This window comes from Elephantulus edwardii, unplaced genomic scaffold (genome assembly GCF_000299155.1).
Source record: "Elephantulus edwardii isolate Elephantulus edwardi_28Jun2011 unplaced genomic scaffold, EleEdw1.0 scaffold00079, whole genome shotgun sequence".
Classification (NCBI taxonomy): domain Eukaryota; kingdom Metazoa; phylum Chordata; class Mammalia; order Macroscelidea; family Macroscelididae; genus Elephantulus; species Elephantulus edwardii.
This window is the reverse complement of record NW_006399829.1, coordinates 8,295,923-8,317,733: the sequence shown is the minus strand read 5'-3', so window position 1 is coordinate 8,317,733 and position 21,811 is coordinate 8,295,923. Positions and strand designations below refer to the sequence as shown.

Genomic DNA, 21,811 nt, shown 5'->3' with positions numbered 1-21,811 from the left:
ATTTTGTTGTCTTTTTAAATCTGTGCCATTTGGGCCAGGGTAGGATGGTAACTAATTGTTGTCTGGTGGCCTACTGGTAGGGGGTTGTGATTGCCAGTCAAAAGACAAGCACTTCGAATCCTATGGCCAGTCACCTCCTGTGCACTTTACAGCCTCTGAAAATCTGCTTGAGGTTCAGCTATGAGTCAGTTCTGATTGAACAGCAATGAGCTGTTGAATGATGGATGCCACTGCTCATCTGTCACTGTGTTGTGGTGGTTTGCATGGAGCAGTGATGTTGGAAGCTATGCCACTAATATTTCAGACACCGGCAGGTTCTTCCATGGTGGACAGGTTGCAGTGGCAGTTCCAGACTAAGATAGGTTAGAAAGACCTGCCTCTTCGAAACAGATTCTACGTTAATGATGTGACTGGAGTAAAGCTTTCAGCCATTTAAGAACCTTCATTTGCTGATCTCACATGGCCAAAAATGAGGAGCAGCACATATCTGGTAAGAATTAGAATGTGGAGTGTACAAAATATAAAACTAGGAGAATTAGAAGTTGTCAACAATGAAATGGAGTAATAGAATTGAGAACCCAGAAGTAAATCTACCCCAGTGACAGCTAATCCTTGACAAAGAGTTGAAATACATTTAAATGGGAAAATTATAGCCCTTTTTAAACAAATGCTGGCAAAAGTGGATGTTTGTCTGTATAAAATGGAAACATGATTTGTACTTCACACCATGAACAAAAAATAACTCAAGATGGATCAAGGACCTAGACATAAAACCTGAAACTGTGAAGTTAATAAAAGAAAAGACAAGGCCAAATTTAGGAGCCCTTATCTATGACATAAATAACAAAATCCCCTCAAACTCATTGCTGCCGAATCGAAATTAACTCATAATTGACCCGCGCAGAGGGTTTTCGGAGGCTGTAAATGATACAGGAGGAGATCGCCCATTATTCTCCCACAGAGCAGACGTTGCCCTTGGATTGACAGTACTCTACCTTACCCACTGGGTCACTGAGCTCCTTATAGCATTCATAGACTATACATGAAAATGCAGAGTTAATGGAGGCTAAACTAGACTGCTGGGACTTCATAAGGATCAGATTCCTCTGTGCATCGAAAGATTTTTCCAAAAGGGCAAAAAGAGAACCTACATATTGGGGGAAAAATATTTGGTAATGACATCTCTGATAAAGAACTCATCTCTAAAATTTATTGAAAACTCCATTATCTCAACAAGAAGATGACAACACAACCCACTTACAAGATGGGCAAGAATATGCAGACACTTAATATAAAAAGACCTTCAGATAGCAAACACATGAAGAAATTCTTAATAGCATTAGCTGTTGTTGTTGTATACCACTGAGTCAGATCCGACTCATAGCTGACCCTCCAGCGGGTTTTCAGAAATATTAAATCACATGCATGTTCATAGTAGTGTTATTCACAACAACGGGAAAATGGACACAGCCAAAATGCCCATCAGCAAACTAATGGAGAAATCGTAGTACATTCACACAGTGGAATACCATGCCCTATTAAAGAGCAATGATTTAGTAAAATACTATATGACTTGGGAGAGACTAGAGTACGTTTTGCTGAATAAAATGTCTCAGTCTCTTAAGGGCAAAGGCTGCATAAGGCCAGTGATATGAAAGTACGGAGATAACGGAATAAGATGTGTGTAAATGTCTAAAAGGGAAAGGAGAGAAGGGAGGCCGCTAAAGGGGAGAGGGTAGAAAATCACTGGAGTAGCAGAGGTTAGCAGATGGAGGGAGTGAAGTAATGAGAAAGGTCAGTTCGGACTTGAAAAGCAGGGTGCTAATAGGCATAGAACAATGGTAATTAGTTACATAAAAGATAATGTATATCAGTGATTTTATAAAACATAAAGGACATGTAGAAAACATGAAGTATGTGAATGAGTATATGCAAATCAGTAAAGGAAAAAAAAAACCAACGTTGAGGATGAGAGCACAATTTGACCCAGCAACCTCAATAGTAAGTATATATTCTAAAAAGCAAAGAGCTGTGACATGAGCTGATTGATTTATGCCACTCATGTTTCTTACAGAATTATTTATATTAGCAAAAGATGGAAACCACTCAAGTATCCATCTGTGGTTGAATAAAGAAACTGGCAAATCACATGGGAGGAAATTGTCTACGATAGGGTATTTGCTAATTTAAGATTAATAAGTGTTTCTTAGAATGCTAGTCATTATTGCTTGCTATTTTCTTTGTTTGCTTTTAAATAAAAACACTACTCATCCTAAACATATTTTGAAAGTTGAAATGACTTAGAACAAACCCTGGCATTCTTCCCCTTTGTTGCACAGCAGCCCTCATTGTGTTAAGTGCGTGTGGTTTTGCAGGTGTGCGGCATATTTCACCGGCAGCCTTCATGGCCGGACCCATTTATTGTGGCTATGATGGATTGAGGCTGTCACTAAGATACAATAAAAAAAAATGAAGAAGTTATTGCCTCACAGCTCCTCTGCACCGTTAACCTGAGATATAAATAATGTTTGCTAAGTAAAAACACAGACATTGTCAACAAGGGACAAATTCTTACCTTTTGCTGAGCTTCCAGGTAAAACTCTTCAGAATTATAAAGTAGGGAAGGATGCAAAGGAGAGATGACAACCTTTTAAAAGGGCATTTAGATCAATAACAGTAAACACTTTCTCACCTCTCTTCTGCTGCGAATGATAGAAGATGTGTACTAATGAGAGAAGACTCGAGTCTCTTGATCACTAAATGGACCAAACCTAGTGCTCCTGTTCTTCTCTGCCTTCCCTCCAACTTGACCTCAAATGAGGACACTTCAGATATGTCCATTGTTTAAGATATCTCCATTGTTTTTCACAGATGTTTCTTTGTCCTTTAGTCTCTCACTGCATCAGCTTCCAATTTCAGAAGGTGCATTTTGCCATCTTTAGTGGTGATACTCTTGCAATCCTTAATTTTTGTTCTTTCCCTATCATGTTCCTTTTCTTCATCTTTCCATACTTCTTTTGCCTCTTATCTCAAGATGTTGCTTAACCTCATGAGTCTGTTTTCAGCCACTGGTTCTTACTGATTGACAAGATCACACAGAACCAGTATAGAACTGTTCAGTGCCTTTATCTACTGCCTCGAGCATAGCTCTGCCTCTTATCTTTTCCCACATAGGTTTTCTTGTTTTGGTTTGTATTTTAAATATTTTCTTCATTTGCTGTAAACTCTGTCAACTGTCTCTGAGGGAACTTTGGTTTTCATAGAGGAGGTTTTGGTACTATTGAGTGTTGAGGTTGTTTTGACAAATGCTGCCCAGGTGTTTGTTATAGTATGAAAATTGTTCATATTTGAAGGGCAAAGCTTGCAACTGAGTATGCTTACTTTTCATCAGAGTTGTTTTTCCTGGAGATTTTTCTTCATTCTGTTTGTTATGAAATATGTAAAAGGTACTATGTACTTGCCCTTGAAAATGAAGCTTTTTATTGATGTGTTGTTTCCTGTGGGAATTTTCTTTGGTGGGACCAGATTAGTGATTTGTTTATCATTGATTTTTTTGGGTTTAGGTGAGAGGCACAACTCCCTTCCCCGCCCCCCTTTCTTTTTTATGTCCATTTTGCTCCTTGTATCAACTTCAGGGGAAAGGGTAATTAAAGAGGCACTGCAATGAGTCAAGAAAGAGATTTGAGGACCTGAATATTTTTGAGCAGTATTAAGGATGTAGTATAATTCCAGTTATTCCTTGTAGTTTATTTTTCTTCTTCTTAATAATCTGGTAAAGTCTAAAGATTTCTTTATGATATTTAACTGCTTTGATAGTGTAGGTACCACAGTTTTTCTCTTTTTTAGCATGCTTTCTCTGTTTCATTTCTAACAAACTGTGTAATTTACCATATTGTCTCAATGTTGTATTTCCCAGTCTGGAAACAACTGGGTACATACTGTCACCTTTTAAAAACAAACCCTTTCCCTTTATGCTGAATGAAATATCTCAGTCATAAAAGGACAAATACTGCACAGCACCACAGTAATAAAGCAGGATTGACATGGGGGCTTGAGAGGAGAATAGGAATAGAGTGGATAGATAATGAACACTTCATTGGAACAGATGACAGAGAGAACTATTTAAAAGTAACATATGATTAGGCATTACACGTATGACCACAGTTCAGAATAAGAGGTGCATTGTGAAGAGGACTGGGGAGGGGGAAAGAGCAGTGTGAGGAGGTACTTGTGCAGCAATCAATGAATATTAGAAAAAGAAAACGTGAGCTGGGGAAGGGGAAAAGGAGAGAGGGGGAAATGTGCAACAATGAATGAATGAAAACACCTTTTCTGTAAACTTCCATTAAAATTATAATTAAAATAAAAAATTAATTTGAAAAGTAGTCCTTTTTCCTTTGCTTATTTATAAGAGTAAAAAGGAAGCATGAACAGAATGTTAGCATTTTAGAACATTTCCTTTTAGCTTTTCGTAGGTATGAAAATGTTTGTGCCAAAGTGTGTGTGTCAATAGAAGACCTAAATATATGGGGAAAGTGTGCCATGTTTATGGATAGGAAGACTCACTATTGTAAAAATGACAATCCTACTAAAAGTAATCTACATGTCCAACACAATCACGATACAGGTATCAAATTCATTTTTCAAGGATATTGGAAGGAAAGTTGTCAAGTTTATTTGGAGAGGAAAGAGACCTTGAAAAAGCAAAGCACTTCTGAAAAACAAAAATGAACTGGGAAGCATAGCACGTGTATGTGTGTGTGAAGTATTGTTAAGTTTACATTTTGTTATTCTTGTGTATTTGTTCTTTTATGTTTTTATTTGGGGATAAGGCATGGTTTTTATTAATCCTGTAGCATGAGCCAGCTAGATTTCAAATGGACACTAGCTTTGATGTAGGAACATGAATTCCAGAGTAGATACTTCTTTTTAAGGGATTTTGGGGAAGTGTACCCCAGACATTGAGTTTCAGTACCTCAGAGCAGATACACTCCCGACCTAAAAACCTACTACACAGAGGTAGTAACCAAAACAGCATGGTATTGGTACAATGACTGGTAAACAGACCAATGGAACAGAATTGAGAACCCTAAAATGGACCCATCTATTTATGATCAATTGATACTCAACAAGGAAATAAAATGTATCAAATGTGTAAATGACAACCTCTTCAACAAATGGTGCTGGAAAGACTGGACTTCTGCCTGCAGAAAGCTAAAACAGGATCCACATCTCACATCATACACAGAAATCAACTCAAAGTGAGCCAGAGACCTGAGAGTAACGCCCAAAACCATAAAGTTCATAGCAAACAAATGGGATCAAGGTTAGACAGCCTAATCTATTTATAAAGACTGCCAAATACAACCAAAAAGGCATTATCTGGAGAGGAAAAAAAGTCTTGAATGGGACCTGCTAAAGATTAAATCATTGTGCACATTAAAACCTCTTCCCAACAAAGTGAAAAAAACCCTACTGACTGGGAAAAAACATTTGGCAATACCATTTTGCACAAAGTTCTCATATCAGAAGTTTACAGAATCCTCCATGGCCTGCACAAGAAAAAGCCTGATAACCCAATTACAAAATGGGCAAAAAAGTAAAGACTTTTTTGCAGAGAAAGATATTTGAACAGACACATGAAGAAATGGTCCAAAATCACTAAAAATTAAGAGAGATGCAAATCACAACCACAGTATGGTGCCATTTCACCACAGTAGCAATAGCAAAGTTTAACAGGACAAGTATTAATGGTGGAGAGGATGTGGCGAGATAGGAACTCTTATACATGTTGGTGGGATTTTAAAATGGTACAATCACTCTGGAAGACAGTTTGGTGATTCTTCAAAAAAATGAACATAGATTCTATATGACCCAGCTATATCACTGCTTGGAATATACCCTGAGAAAATTAGAATTAAGGCACAAATGGAGATTTGTACACCAATGTTCACAGCAGCGTGATTCACCGTCACAAGACCATGGAAACAGCCCAAATGTCCAATCACAATCAGATGGATTGAGAATTTATGATACATTCACATAATGAAATACTATGCAGCATGCAGTAGCAATGGTTTTGTCAGTCAGTACCTAACTTGGGAGGGACTGGAGAGCATTATGCTAAGTGAACTAACTTGGTCCCATAAGGACAAATACTGTATAAGACCATTATTGTAGAAATAGAAGGATAACTAGTAAAACATGTAGGAGGATCCAAGGGGGAAGGGAAGGAGCAGAGGGGTGAGGATGGGTGGAGGTGAGGGAGCTGCACCATTTGATGGATAGAGCGAAAGGAGGGTAAAGAAAATGGGAAAGATCCCTTCTTGCAACATGCCCAAAGTATGTTAGGTGAAGCTTCAGAATTCTTGGCTCCAGTAAATACATGTGCATATGCCTACACACACACACACACACACACACGCGTGCGCGCGCACACACACACACACACACACGTCAGATGAAGCCTTAGAATCCTTGCCTCCATATATATGTAAAATCCTGCATTTTTAAGAAATATTAAATTAATTACCTCTCAGTGCCATTAAATGAGAACACTGTTGATTCATCATGTGAGCACTCCAGTATTTATTTTACTTGCTGTCATTACTTTACTTTTAGGTTGTTTCCAGTCATTTAAAAAAAAATACTGTGGTATGAAATATTCTTATGGATGATAAACTATTGTATATATTATCATTCAGGAGTTCTGGTGGACTAGTGAGTTAAGAGTTGCCAACCCAAAGGCTTGCGGTTTGAATGGATTTAATGGGAATAAGATGGGTAGTCTCCACAGACCATATGATTTACGGCCTCTAAAAACTTGGCTGGAAGGTCAGTTATGAGTCAGTTCCTACTTGATAGCAATGGGTTTGAGGTTTCTTTCTATTATGTTCTCACAGGGAACTCTAGTGGGTTGGTTAGTAGAAAGTAGTACAGCCTTCATAAAGGCAGATAGTTCAAATCCATCAGGTGCTTTGTGTTAGAAAGTTGGGTAATCATCTGTGCAATTTATAGCCTTTGAAAATCTGCCGAAGAATTGACAGTGAGTTGCTTCAGACTCGACAACGGTGAGTTAATGTGATATATTCTCAGGACAGTGCATTAACATATGCGGTGAAAAGCTTATTATTGTGAGGTGTCATTGAGCTGAGTATGACTCATTTGTTGTAATCCTGTGAACAACACATCTGAACTCTGTCCTGTCCTAGTCCATCTTCATCATCTCTCACATACCTAAGCCCATTGCTGCAGTCACTGTGCCATTCACCTTGTTCAGGCTCTTCCTCTTTTTGACATCCCTCTATCTTTCCAAACATGATTCCCCTTTCCAAGGAATAGCCTCTTATAGCAACATGCTCACAGTATGTGAGACAAAGCTTCAGTATTCTTGCTCTGAGGAGCATTCTGGCTGCACTTTCTCTGACATCTCTCTTTGTTCTTTTGGCAGCCCATGGGATATTCTATACTCTTCTCCAACTCCACAACTCAAAAGTATTAATTCTTCTTCTGTCATTCTTATTCATTGTCCAGAATGGAATAAGGGTAAAGATATCAGTAAGCTCTATTGACTGGAAGCTCCAGTCAGTGGGAGAGATATCAGTACCTTCATACCTAGATCACCTCTCCATCTGTTCAAAACCTCCCATGGGGCATCCAGGGCAGGAACAGTTTGCAGGGGAAGCTGCAGAGAGCAGTGATAAGCACCCCATCTCTCCCCTAACACATCTCATGATGAATGTTCACTCATTGAACTTCACTGGGACAGTCATACGTTGACTGACTTGAGCAGGCTTGTTTACTTTCTATTAAGATCTGCAGTATTTCAAAGAAAATAGTTTTTTATCAACTGTGCCCTCCCCTCCCCTAAATACTTGGAAGCATTGTAATAATGAAACTGTTCCCATGTAATTCCTGGAATTCTTTCATTATAGGTAGATCCCAGTGAAGAAACAGGACAGTAAAATGGTATTAAAGGGATTAGTCAGAGCATCTCAGAAAATACTAGAGAATTTACTTATTTGCTTAGGAAACAAGTTGGAATTGTGAGAATCAGTTCCTTTCAGCAAGTGTCTATTTGCTTTGATGTCCTGTCTGCTGAAGGGAGGGGAGCTCTATTGGCAATGTGGGTAAGACATTCATCTCCTAACCCTGAGGTTTGTGGTTTGATCTCACCTGCCACTCCGGAAGGAGGAGGAGGAAGTCTGCTTCCATAAAGATGTACAAGCATGGAAGCCCACTGTGACGATTCTTCTCTGATATGATAGGGTTAGGTCACTGACTCAATGGCAGAGGGTTTGTGGGTATCTTTTACATTGAGAACTGATAGTCAAGAGGGATTTTGGGAGGAGGGTACCAGAGCTAATTCTTTGACTACAAAAATGTTGACTTTGACTTTCCTTGATCTTTATCATCTGGGTTTTTTTACATTTTCTTATATTTTTGTCCTTTAAAAAATAATAGTGAATTTTAAAATAGCCTGATTTAGGCCTTTCTGTATTTTTATAAAATACTCTTTTGCTCTGTGAATGACATTTTGCAATTTCCATTTTGAGATTTCCATATTGAAATTAATGAAATGTGTTTAAGTAACACTATTTCAGCTATTGCAGTTCTATCACGATCTGAGGGAGCTAACAACAAGAATAATTAAAAACTGTTACAAATAGCATTTGTATCTATATTTAAAAATCGTTCTTCAATTGACCAAGCAGATGTTGTTACAGATTTTTGTGTTTGATATGATAAATTTTCCATTAATTTTAAAACCGTGGGTATGAAAAAAAATGTGCTTTCAAGTTTTGCATGGTTAGGCTGTAATTTGTGAAAGTTCAAGCAGCTGTCTTGACAAACCACTTGATAAATTTGTAACTGAGACTTCTTTAGATAAAAATTAAATCCTAAAACTTTATGCTCTGTATTTTTTGGGGGGGATTCAGATATATGTATTTGAATTTCTTCCCATTTCTGAATATAGAGGATATTGTGCATATTTTATACACATACATACAACACACACACACACACACACACACACACAGATGTAGAAGTGCTATGCATCCATATATAGGGAGTTCTGGAGGTTTGCTCTGTAGGGAGTTGCACTACCAACCCAATGGCTGTGCCACCTTGGTGGTTCGAATTCACTATCAGCACCATGGACAAAAGATAGTTTCCTCATGATATATAGACTCTGAAAACCTGCTAGAAGATTAGCTGTAAGTTGGTTCCAATTCAATAGCAATGAGTTGAGTTTCTATATAGAAATATACACACTGTATATATAAATACACACACACACACACACTCTCACACTCACACATACATACACACACACTTTTGTTGGTAAGTGTCATGAAGTTGATTCTGACTCATGTCAATCATATTTACAACAGAATGAACACTGCCCGGCCCTGGTCCTTCTTCATAATCATTGCTGTTTTTCAAGCAAATATTGTAGCCACTGTGCCAGTCCATCTTACTGAGAGTGGTCTTCTTCTGTTTTGATTGACCCTCTGTCTTAACAATAATGATGTCCTTCTCCAGGCATTACTCCTTTCCGTTAATATATACAAAGTATGCCAGAAAAAGGGAGACCCTTCTGCTTCTAAGAAGTGTTCTAGCTATACTTCTGAGACAGACTTGTTCATTCATCTGGACTCATGGTGTTTTACATATTCTTGACTAACATAATAGGAGCTCTGGTGGCCTAGTGGTAAGAAGCTGCACTGCAGTTCCAAAGACATGTGGTTCAAGTCCAACCAGCTGCTCTGCTGGAGAAGGGTGGGCCTTCTACTCCCATTAGATTTACTGCTTCTGGAAGCTTTCTGGAGAGTCAGCTTTGCATGAGTTGATTCCCACTTGAGGGCACACAGCAACAACAACAATAACATCACAATGCAAAGGCATTAATCTTCTTTGGTTATTGTTATTGTCCAGTTTTGCTGGCATACGAAGCAATTGAAAATATCATCACTTGGGTCAGGCAAACTTTAGGCTTTTTCTTAGAGGTCCTTGACAGCACATTTGCTCAATACATCTTTTTTTTTTTTAAATTATACTAATTTATTTATAAAATTTGAATGCATTGTTGTTTTACACTGGATTCTTCCAATTTCTTTCACCCCCATCAAGTTGTACAATTTGTACAATTATACAACCTCATGATTAATCTCCCCACCCACATCCTCATCTCTCTGCTTCTACTCTCCACTCTTCCCTGTCCTCATACTCATTCTACAAGATGGTTTTATACACTATTTGTCCTTGTGAGACTGAGTGAGTTCACTCAGCTTAATGCTCTTCATTCCCTCCCAAGTTAGATAATAATTTACAAAGTCATTGCTTCTGGGTTCTGCATAGTATTCCATTGTGTGAATGTACCATAATTTCTCAATCCATTCAATTGTGGTTGGATATGGAGGCTGTTTCAATGTTCTTGTGATGATGAATAGTTTCTATGAACATTAGTGTAAAGTTTCCATTTCAGCCTCAGTTCTCATATTCTCAGGGGATATTCCAAGTAGTGGAATAGCTGAGTCATATGGAATTTCTATGTTCAGCTTTTTGAGGAAGTGACAAACTGCCTCCCATAGTGGTTGTACCATTTTATAATCTCACCAACAATGATGTCTTTCTTGACAGCTGCTTTCTTAGATTTTGGATTTAAATAAGATAAAATCCTTGACAACTTCATTCTGTTTCCCCTATGATATTGTTGAGATTTGTGTTTGCTTTTTTTTTTTTTTAAATGTTGTTGTTTTTTTGCACTGTCGAGTTGGAACCAATTCATAACTGACGCTGTGCCTTTGAATTGACAGCACAACTTCTTACCACTAAGCCACTAGAGTTTCCCATTGAGGTGTGCACAAGGGTGCACACACACACACACACACACACACACACACACACACTCTCTCTCCACACACAAATGTGTGGAGGCTGATGTGTGATTCTGGAATGTGGGATTTTTGTGTTGGTTGAGGGTCTGGTGTGAACTGTTTGGTTGTTTTTTACTTTATTCACAATTGTGTGTAAGCTGATTGGATTTTCTGGATTTAGCTAACAATGAGCTGTGGGCAGAAGCTACTTGTTTAGAGTCAACAGGACCTGGTAGAGGGCCTTTGTATTTAAAATCAGTTTGTCCTGGTGTTAATTGTGTTTGGAACTAACATTCTTCTAAGTGACTTAGCACTGGTCTGTCAATTTACTGTACTGAGGTATCTTGGGGTTGCTGTAATGATGAACACTGTGACACTGATGTGTCAAGTGCCATAATAGTTACCCATGGTGGACAGTGTTTGGTGGAGCTCGGGGATTAAGACAGGCTTGGAAGCAGGAGTGGCATCCACTTCCTAAGCAACATGCCTTTGGAAACTCTATGAACTTAGGAGAAACAATGATAGTTATAGAACAGGGTTCAGGTCTTTTATTCATAGGGTCTATATGAGTCATGTTTGACTCGACAGCACTTAGCAACAACAACATGTGTGTATATAAAAACACACAAACACATATATTATAAGTTAGAGGTGAAGAAGACACATGTATGTGACTGTTTGAAAAAAAATGAAAAAGTTTCAGTTGACCCTAAAGAAACCAGAACTGCCATCCAGGCAGATATATGCACACCCATGTTTATTGCTTCTTTGTTCACTATAGCAAAGAGTTGGAAACAATCCAAGTGCCCATCAACAAACAAATGGATAACAAAGCTATGGTATATTCATATAATGGAATACTATGCTGCATTGAAAAACAAAGAACTCATGAAATATTATATAAAATGGGTGACCCTGGAGGACATTAAGCTAAGGGAAATATCTCAGTCACAAAAAGACAAATACTGTATAATGCCACTGTTATAAAACAGGACTGACAGAGAGAGGGGTTGGGGAGAAACCAAGAAAATAGGGGATAAGTAATGTACATGAAATAATGTACATGACATTGAAATAGGTGAGGGAAAGAAATGTACATAAGAAATATATGATTAAGTATTATTGTTATGACAAGAGTCCAGAATAAGAGCTGCATAGTAAAGTAATCTGGGGGGCGAGGACACTGTATAACAATTAAAGAACTTTTTTCCCAAAGAAAAAAGCAAACTGGGGTGAGGGGGAGCAGGGAGGAAAATGTGCACCAATGAATGAGTGGAAATCCAAGTTCTTTATAAACTTACAATAAGATCTCAATTAAAAAAATTCTCAGTTGATCCTTTCATTATTTTATTTTTAAATTTTACTTTGTCTAGGTTGAAGAAATTGTGGATATTGGATCATTTGCCCCAGAAGATATCCATATTCCTCAGATTTATGTACATCGCCTTATAAAGGGAGAAGCATATGAGAAAAGAATTGAGGTAATTACTTTTGTGTGTTTACCAGAATTTATGAATCTTTATTACCAAAAATAATCCTTGGAAAGATAGTCCTTAGAAAAAGTCATCATGCTTGCAAAAGTAGAGAGGGTCTGAAAAGAGGAAGACACTAACAAGAAAGATTGCCACATGAAAAACCAGTGTGAGGAAGATTCCCCACTGGATTAAACAATGCTTATACCTATGAAAAAAAGAAAAAAGAAAGATTGCCACAGTGACTGCAGCAATGGGCTTCAGCATGGAAGGGATGCTGAGATGGCACAGGTAGGGCAAAGCTCAGGTAGGTTGTTGCTATGACTCTTACTTGGCTTGACAGCACTTAACAGTCATAATACTACAAAACTGTGCATCACTGGCACCATTCCAGATGATACGCAGTTATTGAGTTGGCCTTCAGCAAGAAGTCTTTCCCCCTTCTCCATCAAGATGTCTTGCAATGAATCTTAGTGGCGCTTCTCCATATGCTCTTCATAAGCAAACCTGATTCCCCATCATTTCATTGTTCAGCATGAGGAGTGTCTCATGTCACTAAGGTATATATCAGGAAGTCATCTAGTTCCATAGATTATCCCCTACAGGCTTCTGTTGTAAATGATGGTGCATTATTTGCATTGGCTATTTTACAAGGTAGAAAAAGATAATAAAGTCTTTCATGGGTCCACCTCTTTATGTCATTGTTCATGAATGTCTGTTTCTCTTGAAGTTGCTTTGAACTGTCAGACAGAGCAGAAAGAGCATAAGTTTCCATTAAGTTTGGGCAGCTGGTATGAGATTATGGTAAGGAGCGCTACCAGGAGCACTGAAAGCAATCTAGGGACACTAAGAGGATAAAACCAAAACAAAAAAACTAGAAATGCTATCAAGATTCTAAGTGCCTAAGGATTAGCAATAGAATCGCTATCAGGGATTCAGAGATGCCCATCAGTTTGTGGACAGCAAGTCAAAACAAATGACTGGGGCCGAAGGAGATAGGATGGAAGATTTGCAAATAGGAACCAGAGTCCATGTCAGAATGATTTTATAATGGGACTGTGTTCATGCCTATTGCTGGGTACTGCTCTTTATTTCCTGTTATGCACATGCAGCAAAGGCAGTCGGGATGCTGCTGGTGGAAGTAAGCATTTGACAGAAACAGCAGCCAGTGAGCAAGCATATCCCTGGAGAAGCAGATTACCTTGGTCTCCTCCTTTTGCTTTGTTCTGGCTCATTCCCTGAGCACCTGTGGCAAATTCAGTTGCAGAGTCCTTACGAGGAACAGCAGCCTGGGGGACAGTGATTGGATTGTTTGCCTCCAAGAGGCAGAGCAGATCCGTCTTCTTCAGACAGATCTAACCTATTTCTCTTGCTTCCCAAAGGGTGATTTCTATCACCAAATGTCACTCAAGGTTTTCTCCTTGACACCACAGATTTGTCTCACTGTAGTAATGGGAGAGTGTTAAATTTTTGTCCAGTAACATAACTGTATTTCGGCAATGATAAAACACCTGACTTACCTTGAGCCATAAAGAATTTATTTCTCTTCATTTTAAAGCGTCTATCAATCCGGAAAGAGGAAGATGGAAAAACGAAATCTGGTAAAGCTGGAGATAACGTGAGGGAACGTATCATCAAGAGGGCAGCTCTTGAATTTGAAGATGGCATGTATGGTATCCTTTTACCTTCTGGAAGTGAACAGAGAAACAGCTTTTGATTTTACTATATCCATTAGAGGGAGCTCTTGTGGCATAGTCTGTAGGAAGTTTCACTTCCAGCCCAAAGGTTGATGGTTCGAATCCACCAGCAGTGGTTCAGTAGGAGAAAGTTGGGCAGTCATGGACTGATAAGAAAATGAACAGGTTCATCCTGGAGAGGGTTAAGCCAGGCTGCTTCTTGGAGGTAAGGATTCTGAAGCTTCGTCTGACATACTTTGGACATGTTGTAAGGAGGGACCAGTCCTTGGAGAGGGACATCATGCTTGAGAGGGTGGAGGGACAGCGCAGGAGAGCAAGACCCCCTATGAGGTGAATTGATTAGTGGCTGGGGTCATTGGGGTGAATGTGTCGGAGACAGTAAGTAGGCACAGGACAGACCAGGGTTTAGGGCTGTTGTACATAGAGTTGCTATGAGTTGCCAAGTGCCTCGACGGCACATAGCAACAACAACACAGAGAGAAAGATATTGGTCAAATTACTAGACCTCCTGTATTTTAACAAGGCCTATGTGATTCTTAAGGGGGCACTGGTAGTCTAGTGGTTAGAATCTACACTGTAATCCCAAATACATGTGGTTCAAGTCTATTAACTGCTCTGTGGGAGAAGGATGGATAGTGTCCTCCCTTGCAATTACTACCTCTGAAAACCCACTGGAGGGTCAGTTCTGACTTGATGGCATACAACAACAACGACGACAACATGATATTTACATGTGCACATTTAAGTACACATAAGAATCAACTTGGGGATCTAATAAGAATTACCTGGAGATCATATTTAAAACGCAGGCTTCAATTCAGTATATCTGGGGATGGAAATACAGATTCTCACCATGGGGTCACTCTAGAATGAACCAGTTAGAAATCTTGTTTGTAAAACAATTGATCAGTTTTTATAAAACATGATGAAATCCAAGGGTACATGAAATAGGCATCACAATCTCTTTACCTTCCTGAAACAAAATGACAGCCAATAATTTGCTTAGTTGTTTCTTACTCCACAGTATACATAAGAACAATTTGATATTTAGGTAAAGGCTATTGGGAAAAGAAACTTTCCCAGATGAGAGTTTCAAGTCTCAAAATTACTAGTTGTAACTAGTGCTGTTTACTTTCTCTAACTTCTAATATTAACATACTTATTGGACCACAAGATCCAACTACTTAACAACCCAATTTCTTCCCTTAGCAAAAAAATTTTATGAAATGTACTCTTCCTGTTTAATGTTTTGTAGGATTACAATTTTGCCTTAACTACTTTTAAAAAAAGAGGTATACATAGATGTCAGAGACTGCAGAGTGTTGTGTATACGTGGCAGGCAGATTTGTGCTAACCTGTAATGCGCCTTATCTCCAGGAAGCAGTTTAAGCCAAACTGCAGCCTCGTTTGCACAAGTGCAGTGGTGCTTTGCTGAATCATTGTTTTAAGTTCTAACTATGCACGCACATAGTGTGATAAGAATAGGGGTCTGTGTGCAAAATGTGACTGGAGCCACCTTTCTTCTGGGGACCATTAAAAACGTGGTGGGAGAGCTCCTGGGTGGCTCGCTGGGGTGTGTTTTGCACAGTAAGACTCGTGGCATGGCTCCTCCTTGCCCCCTGTGTGAGAACCAGTATAACAGTGATGTTTAAGCTTCCTCTGACTCCTCAGCTGGCTCTTACTGTTTATTTTCCGGTTGACCACTGAACCTGAGCGTCCAGCAGCATCCAGCTCATTGCCTCCGACCTATCATTTTGAATTTTTTATTATGAGCAGGATACCTGACCTTGGACATGATAGATGGTGCTGTGAACAGAATTCAAACATAATAATATACTTCAGTACAATTGAAATAGATTTTAACGTGTTTCACATGCCAGCAACTATGTTATTTTATGAATTCTCACTGTAGCAGTATTTTAAGTTTATAATATAAAAATAGTATACGATAAAATTTGTTGAATGTGAATTCAGTAAAAGTCCACTTAAAGACCTGAGTTGAAGGAAATAGAAACATAAGGTGCCTTCTTTATTCTATGACCTTTTCCCTTGTTGTTGTTAGGTGCCATTGAGTCAGGTACAACTCATAATGACTCTACGAACAGAAGATCTGAAACTAGTCCTGTCCTGCACCATCCTCACACTTCCTGACACGTTATAGCAGTCACCTTGTGAAACCATCTGGTTGAGGGTCCTCCTCTCCTTTGTCGCACCCTTCCCAACATACAATGTTGACATAGCCCCTCTCTGAGGAATAGTACTTCCTAGCAATATGTCCTTTCTTACCTCCAGAGAGCACGCCTGCTGCATCCTCTCCAAGACATATGCATTCGTTTTCTTGGCTGTCTGTGGGATGTTCAGTGCTCTTCTCCAACACCATAACTCCCTTATTAGTGAATATCATCTTTTAAAGTATAGTTTGGTGGAGAGGGCTCCCATTTTACCTCTGTTATCTTGTTTTTAAACAGATACTTTTTGTTATATTGAGAACTCATAAAAAAGAATATAAAATTGTCTGACTTTTTAACTCTTGCAATCAGCAAGATGTGAAGTCAACCAAATTAACAGGTGAAAGATTGTCACTAGACTCTCTTCTCAACTCCAGTCAATTGGTCTGTCATTGGAATTACCTACTGAATGTATAGCTTGGCTTTTAGATAATAATGATGCCTGGCCACTAGCTGAAGGTTTAGTAGTTAAACTCATTAGCCGCTCTAGAGGAGGAAAGACTTGGTGGTCTGCTCCATTGCATTGATTCTGACTCATAGTCATCCCCCATTGAGTTTCTGAGGCTGTCAGTCACAACAGGATGAAGCTTCCCATAGTTCTTCCTTGGGGTGCAACCTTTGCATGAACAGCTCAATTTGTTACAGACCAGGACTCTTCTGTTATTGAAAAAGCTATGGCAAATTACAAGTACACGTAGGTCCCAGGTTGTGAAAGCAGTATGTTCTGAGTGTGGCTTTATGTAGTATTTGAAAATTAATTATAACAGGTGCTTACACTATTGTTGTTAGGTGCCATTGAGTTGAGTACGAGTCATAGCGAACCATATGGAGAGCAGGTCTGAACACTGTCCTATCTATCCATTGCCATCCTCATAATCTCTGACACGTCAAGTCAGTCCATTGCCACATTGACCGTGTCAGCTCACCTGGTTGAGAGTCTTCCTTTCTTTCACTGACCCTTCACCTTTCCAAGCATGCTGTTCCTGTCTGAGGAATAACCTGTCCTAGCAACGTGCCCAAAGTATGTGAGATGAGGCTTCATCATCTGCCTCCACGGAGCACTCACTCTGGCTACATCTTCTCCAAGACACATCTCTCTGTTCTTTTGGGAGTTCTTGTGATCTTCAGCACTTTTCTCCGACACCAAAGTTTAGAGGCATTAATTCTTCTGTCATCTTAGTAATTGTCTAGCTCTTAGATGCTTAGAGTTCTTATTTAACATCACTTTAGCAGGAGAGAGAGCTCTGGTGGTGTCGTCCGTGGGGACATCCCAGGGGCTGCTCCTCTCTTAATGTTGGGAATCCACCAGCAGCTTGCTCCTTGGGAGTAAAACAGTTTACAGCTTTGGAAGCCCAGTGGAGGGCTTCTGACTTCATGTGCAATTGGTTTCGGGTATTTTGTTTGTTTTTTAAATGTTGGTACAAGAGAAAAGACTTTTAATGATGTAAAAGCTATGTGTGCAGCCAGTGAAGATAATGAAGTATGTGTTTCCACTTGGGGCTGCCTCAGTCACATTAGTGAGTGCAAATTTATATACCATTAAATAGCAAGTAGGAGATCCTGCACTGAGTGTTTGTAACCCAGGGACTGCCTGTAATAATTTTGAAAAATTGCCAAAAAGTGCCCAGAGAGTCATTGAAAAATATATTCAGTTATTTCATTCTGAGCAAATGCCCTTTAAAGGAGGCATCTGTGAATAGGATCAAGACAAGGGAAGGGGAAAGCTGTAAAAGAGTGGCTAGATAATGAATACTGCATGGAATGAGTGGGAGGAAGGATATTCTGAGAGGAATGGATGATTAGAAACCATGCCTATTACAATTAATAGTCCTGTAAGAGGAATTATGGGGAGTGGGAAGGAGAAAAGTGTTCATGAATGAATGAATAATTAAAAGAAAAAGAGCATCTGTGAAGATTTATGAGAGTAGGAGGCTTATGGCGTAATCTTTTGACTTTTTTTTGTGTTCTGGACCTTAACTTCTTTTTCTCCAGCTAATTTGGGCATTGGAATTCCTCTCCTGGCCAGCAACTTTATCAGCCCAAATATGACAGTTCATCTTCAAAGTGAAAATGGAGTCCTGGGTTTGGTAAGATGGAAATTTAAGTTTTGTTCATTTAGCCTTGATGAAGAATGAGATATTTCATGAATAGTGACATCTTTTCACAGAGATAGCTGTTTGCTTAAAGCTCCCTTCTCTCTTTTCACTATCACAATAAAATTTTTAACATTTCCCTGGTAAGAGTATGGTCTCTGAATATCTAATATTGTGCATTAGATGGTGAATTCCTGACAAGAGTTTCCTGACCACTCCCTCACCCTTCATCTGTCAGCCTGTCAGCTGCCATCTTTCTTTGGAGAGGCAACACAGTTTGTTTTTAGCTAACCTTTTCTACTTCAATGTTTAAAATTATTGAGGCTAGAGGAAACTTGTGGTTGCTGTGAAGCTGAGCACGGTTGTGTCAAATATGAGAGTAGTTACCCGTGGTGGACAGTGTTGGGTGGAGCTCCCCGTTTAAAACAAGCTTGGAGACAGGAGTGGCATCCACTTCTGTAATAGCTTGCCTCCGGAAACCCTGTGAACCTGGAGAAAGGATGAAAGTCACGCAAGTGTTGAGGACTTTTGTTCATAGGGTCGCTGTGAGTCGCCTACAACTCTACAGCACTTAACAACAGCAGCAACATGAATGAGAAAGAAAAGTTTATGCTTTTGAATAAGAATAGTTTGATTTTTTTAGATCTCTCTCTCATTGCCTTCAAGTCACAGCCAGCTCATAGCTGACCCTCAAGTGAATTTTCTTAGACTGTAAATTGTATGAAAGGAGATTCCTTATCTCTCTCCCACCAGACTGCTGGCACATTTTAACCACCAGAGAGGTCTTTGGGTTAACAGGAAAACCCTGTATGGACTATGCCATCTGAGCTCCCCAATTGATAGTAATTAATATTAAAAATTTAGAAATTGTTTTTCTTTCTTTGAAGATATGGTATCCAAAGGATAGACTTTTTCTTTCTTCCTTATTTAATTTTCATGTGAATTCAATATTATCAGACAGGATAAACTTTTAGTTAATGTTATAATAAAATTAAGAAATATTTTTTGCATTCTGTATGACATTATAAATTTCATTTTTACTAGGTAGAGGTTATTTATAATTTATAGGTTTATAACATTTCTGTTCTCTTATTCTCAGTAGATCTTAAGTTAATGTAAAAAAATTATACACATGGAAAATGTATTTCCAGACCTTAACATAGAAATATGACAAATGATTATGACCATATAGTTAGTCGTCATTATTTTAAATGATAATAAAAAGAAACAAACATTTCCAGAGATTAAAAAAATGATATGTATCTGGATAAAAATCAGATTCACATTGCGGAGAAAGATTCCATTACCAAAGAGGCAATCTAATGTGACCAGCTCCTTGGTTTTATAGACAAGGTTTATAAGCTTATGAGAGTTACTCATGACCAGTATTTAAAGGAAAAATTATTAGTCTCCAGTTCATTGTATTTATAGAATGTTTTTATGTTTACAGCCCCTCTTTAGAGAGTACATAAAAATTTTAGTCACCATTTCCTATACTCACCTCATTTATTGTTCCATCTCATGCTCTTTTTCTTCCAACTCTTAATATATATATTTGCTATCTTTGTGGTATGATAGATTAGCAGTAGTAGCTTATGTGTCGGTTGCTGACCAAAAGGTTAGTGGTTTGAACCCACCAGCTGCCCCTGCCGAGGCCCATGAAGTAACAGAGATAAAAAGGGAACACTCTGCCAAAATGTAAACGATGATATTCACTAACAAAGGCGAGGTCACAGAATGAAGAAGACACATCATGTGATAGAGGGTGACATCACAACAGAGCCAGATGAAATTAATAATGTTGGAATATTGTGATAACTTTGAAAACCTAGAGGAAATGGACCAATTCCTTGAAACTTACATCCTACCCAGATTGACATGGAGAGATGCAGACAACTTGAACAGACCTATTACAAAAGGAAAAGTTAAGAAAGTCGTAAAAATACTTTACCCCCCCTTATATGATTAGGTATTATTTGCATGACACGAGTCCAGATAAAGAGCTGCATAGTAAAGTGGAGTTGGGGGGAAGGGGAGGATTGTATAACAGTGAAAGAATTCCCCCCCCCCCCGAAGAGAAAAGCAAACTAGGGGAAGGGGTGGGCAGGGAGGAAAATATGTGACAAATAAATGAATGGAAATCCAAGTCCTTCTATAATCTTTCATTAAAATATCAATAAAAAATATTCTCCTATAAAATAAAAAAAACCAAACTGTACCTCCCTAAAAAATTCTGGTCCAGATAGCTTCATAGCTGAATCTACCAAAGACTCAGAGAATGCCTATCACCGAGTCTGCTTAAATTATTTCAAAAAAATAGAAAAAGAAGGAATACACCCAGAGTTATTCTGTAAAGCAAGCATAATCCTAATGCCAAAACCAGGCAAAGACATTACCAAAAAAAGAAAACCTTAGGCCAGTATCTCTCATGAATATAGATGTAAAAATCCTTAACGAAATTCTGGCCAATAGAATCTAGCAGCATTTTAAACTACTCCCCCCCCCCAAAAAAAAACCCCAAAAAACCACTCATCATGACCAAGCAGGATTAGTAACAATATGCAAAGATGGTTCAACATAAAACATCAATGTTAAGAAAACAAAGAACAAAACCACATGATCCTGTGAATTGACACAGAAAAGGCCTTCTATAAAATCCAATATCCCCTTCCTGATTAAAAAATTCAGCAGAATTGGATTAGAAGGAAATTTCCTCAAAATAGCAAGAAGATCAAATATTATTCTCAATGGAAAAAAGACTAAAGGAATTCTCTTTGAGAACCAGACGGCCAAAGACTAGAAAATGATGCCCACTTTCACCTGGTCGTATTCAATATTGTATTGGAAATACTTGCTATGGCAGTATGACAAGAGAATAAAATAAGAGGCATCCTGATTGGCAAAGAAGTGACAGAATTGTTGCCTCATGCAGATGGTATGATAGTGCACACAGAAACCCCCCAAAACTCAACAACAACAACAAAATGTTAGACTTTGTACACCATTTAATAGAGTGGAAGGATACAAACTCAATTAAAAAACAAACAAACAAAAAAAAAAACCCAACAGTGAGCTTCCTCTACATATAAAAAAGAAAACAGAAGGAAACTAAGAAAGTAATACAATTTACAATAGCCAACCACAAATTGAGATACTTGGGAATAAACCTAACTAGAGACACAAAATTCGGCCGGCGAACAAATGTCACGCGGATTCTGCGTCTTTGATTACCTGGGAAGATGGGCGGGGTCTGCGTGGTCTGAGACTGGCCTCTAAGCTGCCCAGCTTCAGCTAGTCAGTAGTTGGAAAACATGGACTCAGTAACAGAAATGGAGCTGGAGAGAGAATGATCGAATATTGCACAATCAATGACTTATTCATAGCAAATACATTTTTTAAGAGACATAAACGCTGGTTATATACCTGGATTTCACCTGATGG

The 21,811-nt window shown here is 38.6% G+C and overlaps 1 protein-coding gene across 1 annotated transcript in view; it reads left to right on the top strand.

Annotated features, from left to right (window-relative positions):
* OXCT1 (3-oxoacid CoA transferase 1) overlaps window positions 1–21,811 on the top strand; it is a 274,702-nt gene that overhangs the window by 133,693 nt on the left and 119,198 nt on the right. The window contains exons 8-10 of the mRNA XM_006889586.1: window positions 12,254–12,361; window positions 13,911–14,025; window positions 18,270–18,364. Coding sequence (XP_006889648.1) covers window positions 12,254–12,361; window positions 13,911–14,025; window positions 18,270–18,364 — 318 coding nt within the window. The remainder of the gene's footprint in view (window positions 1–12,253; window positions 12,362–13,910; window positions 14,026–18,269; window positions 18,365–21,811) is intronic.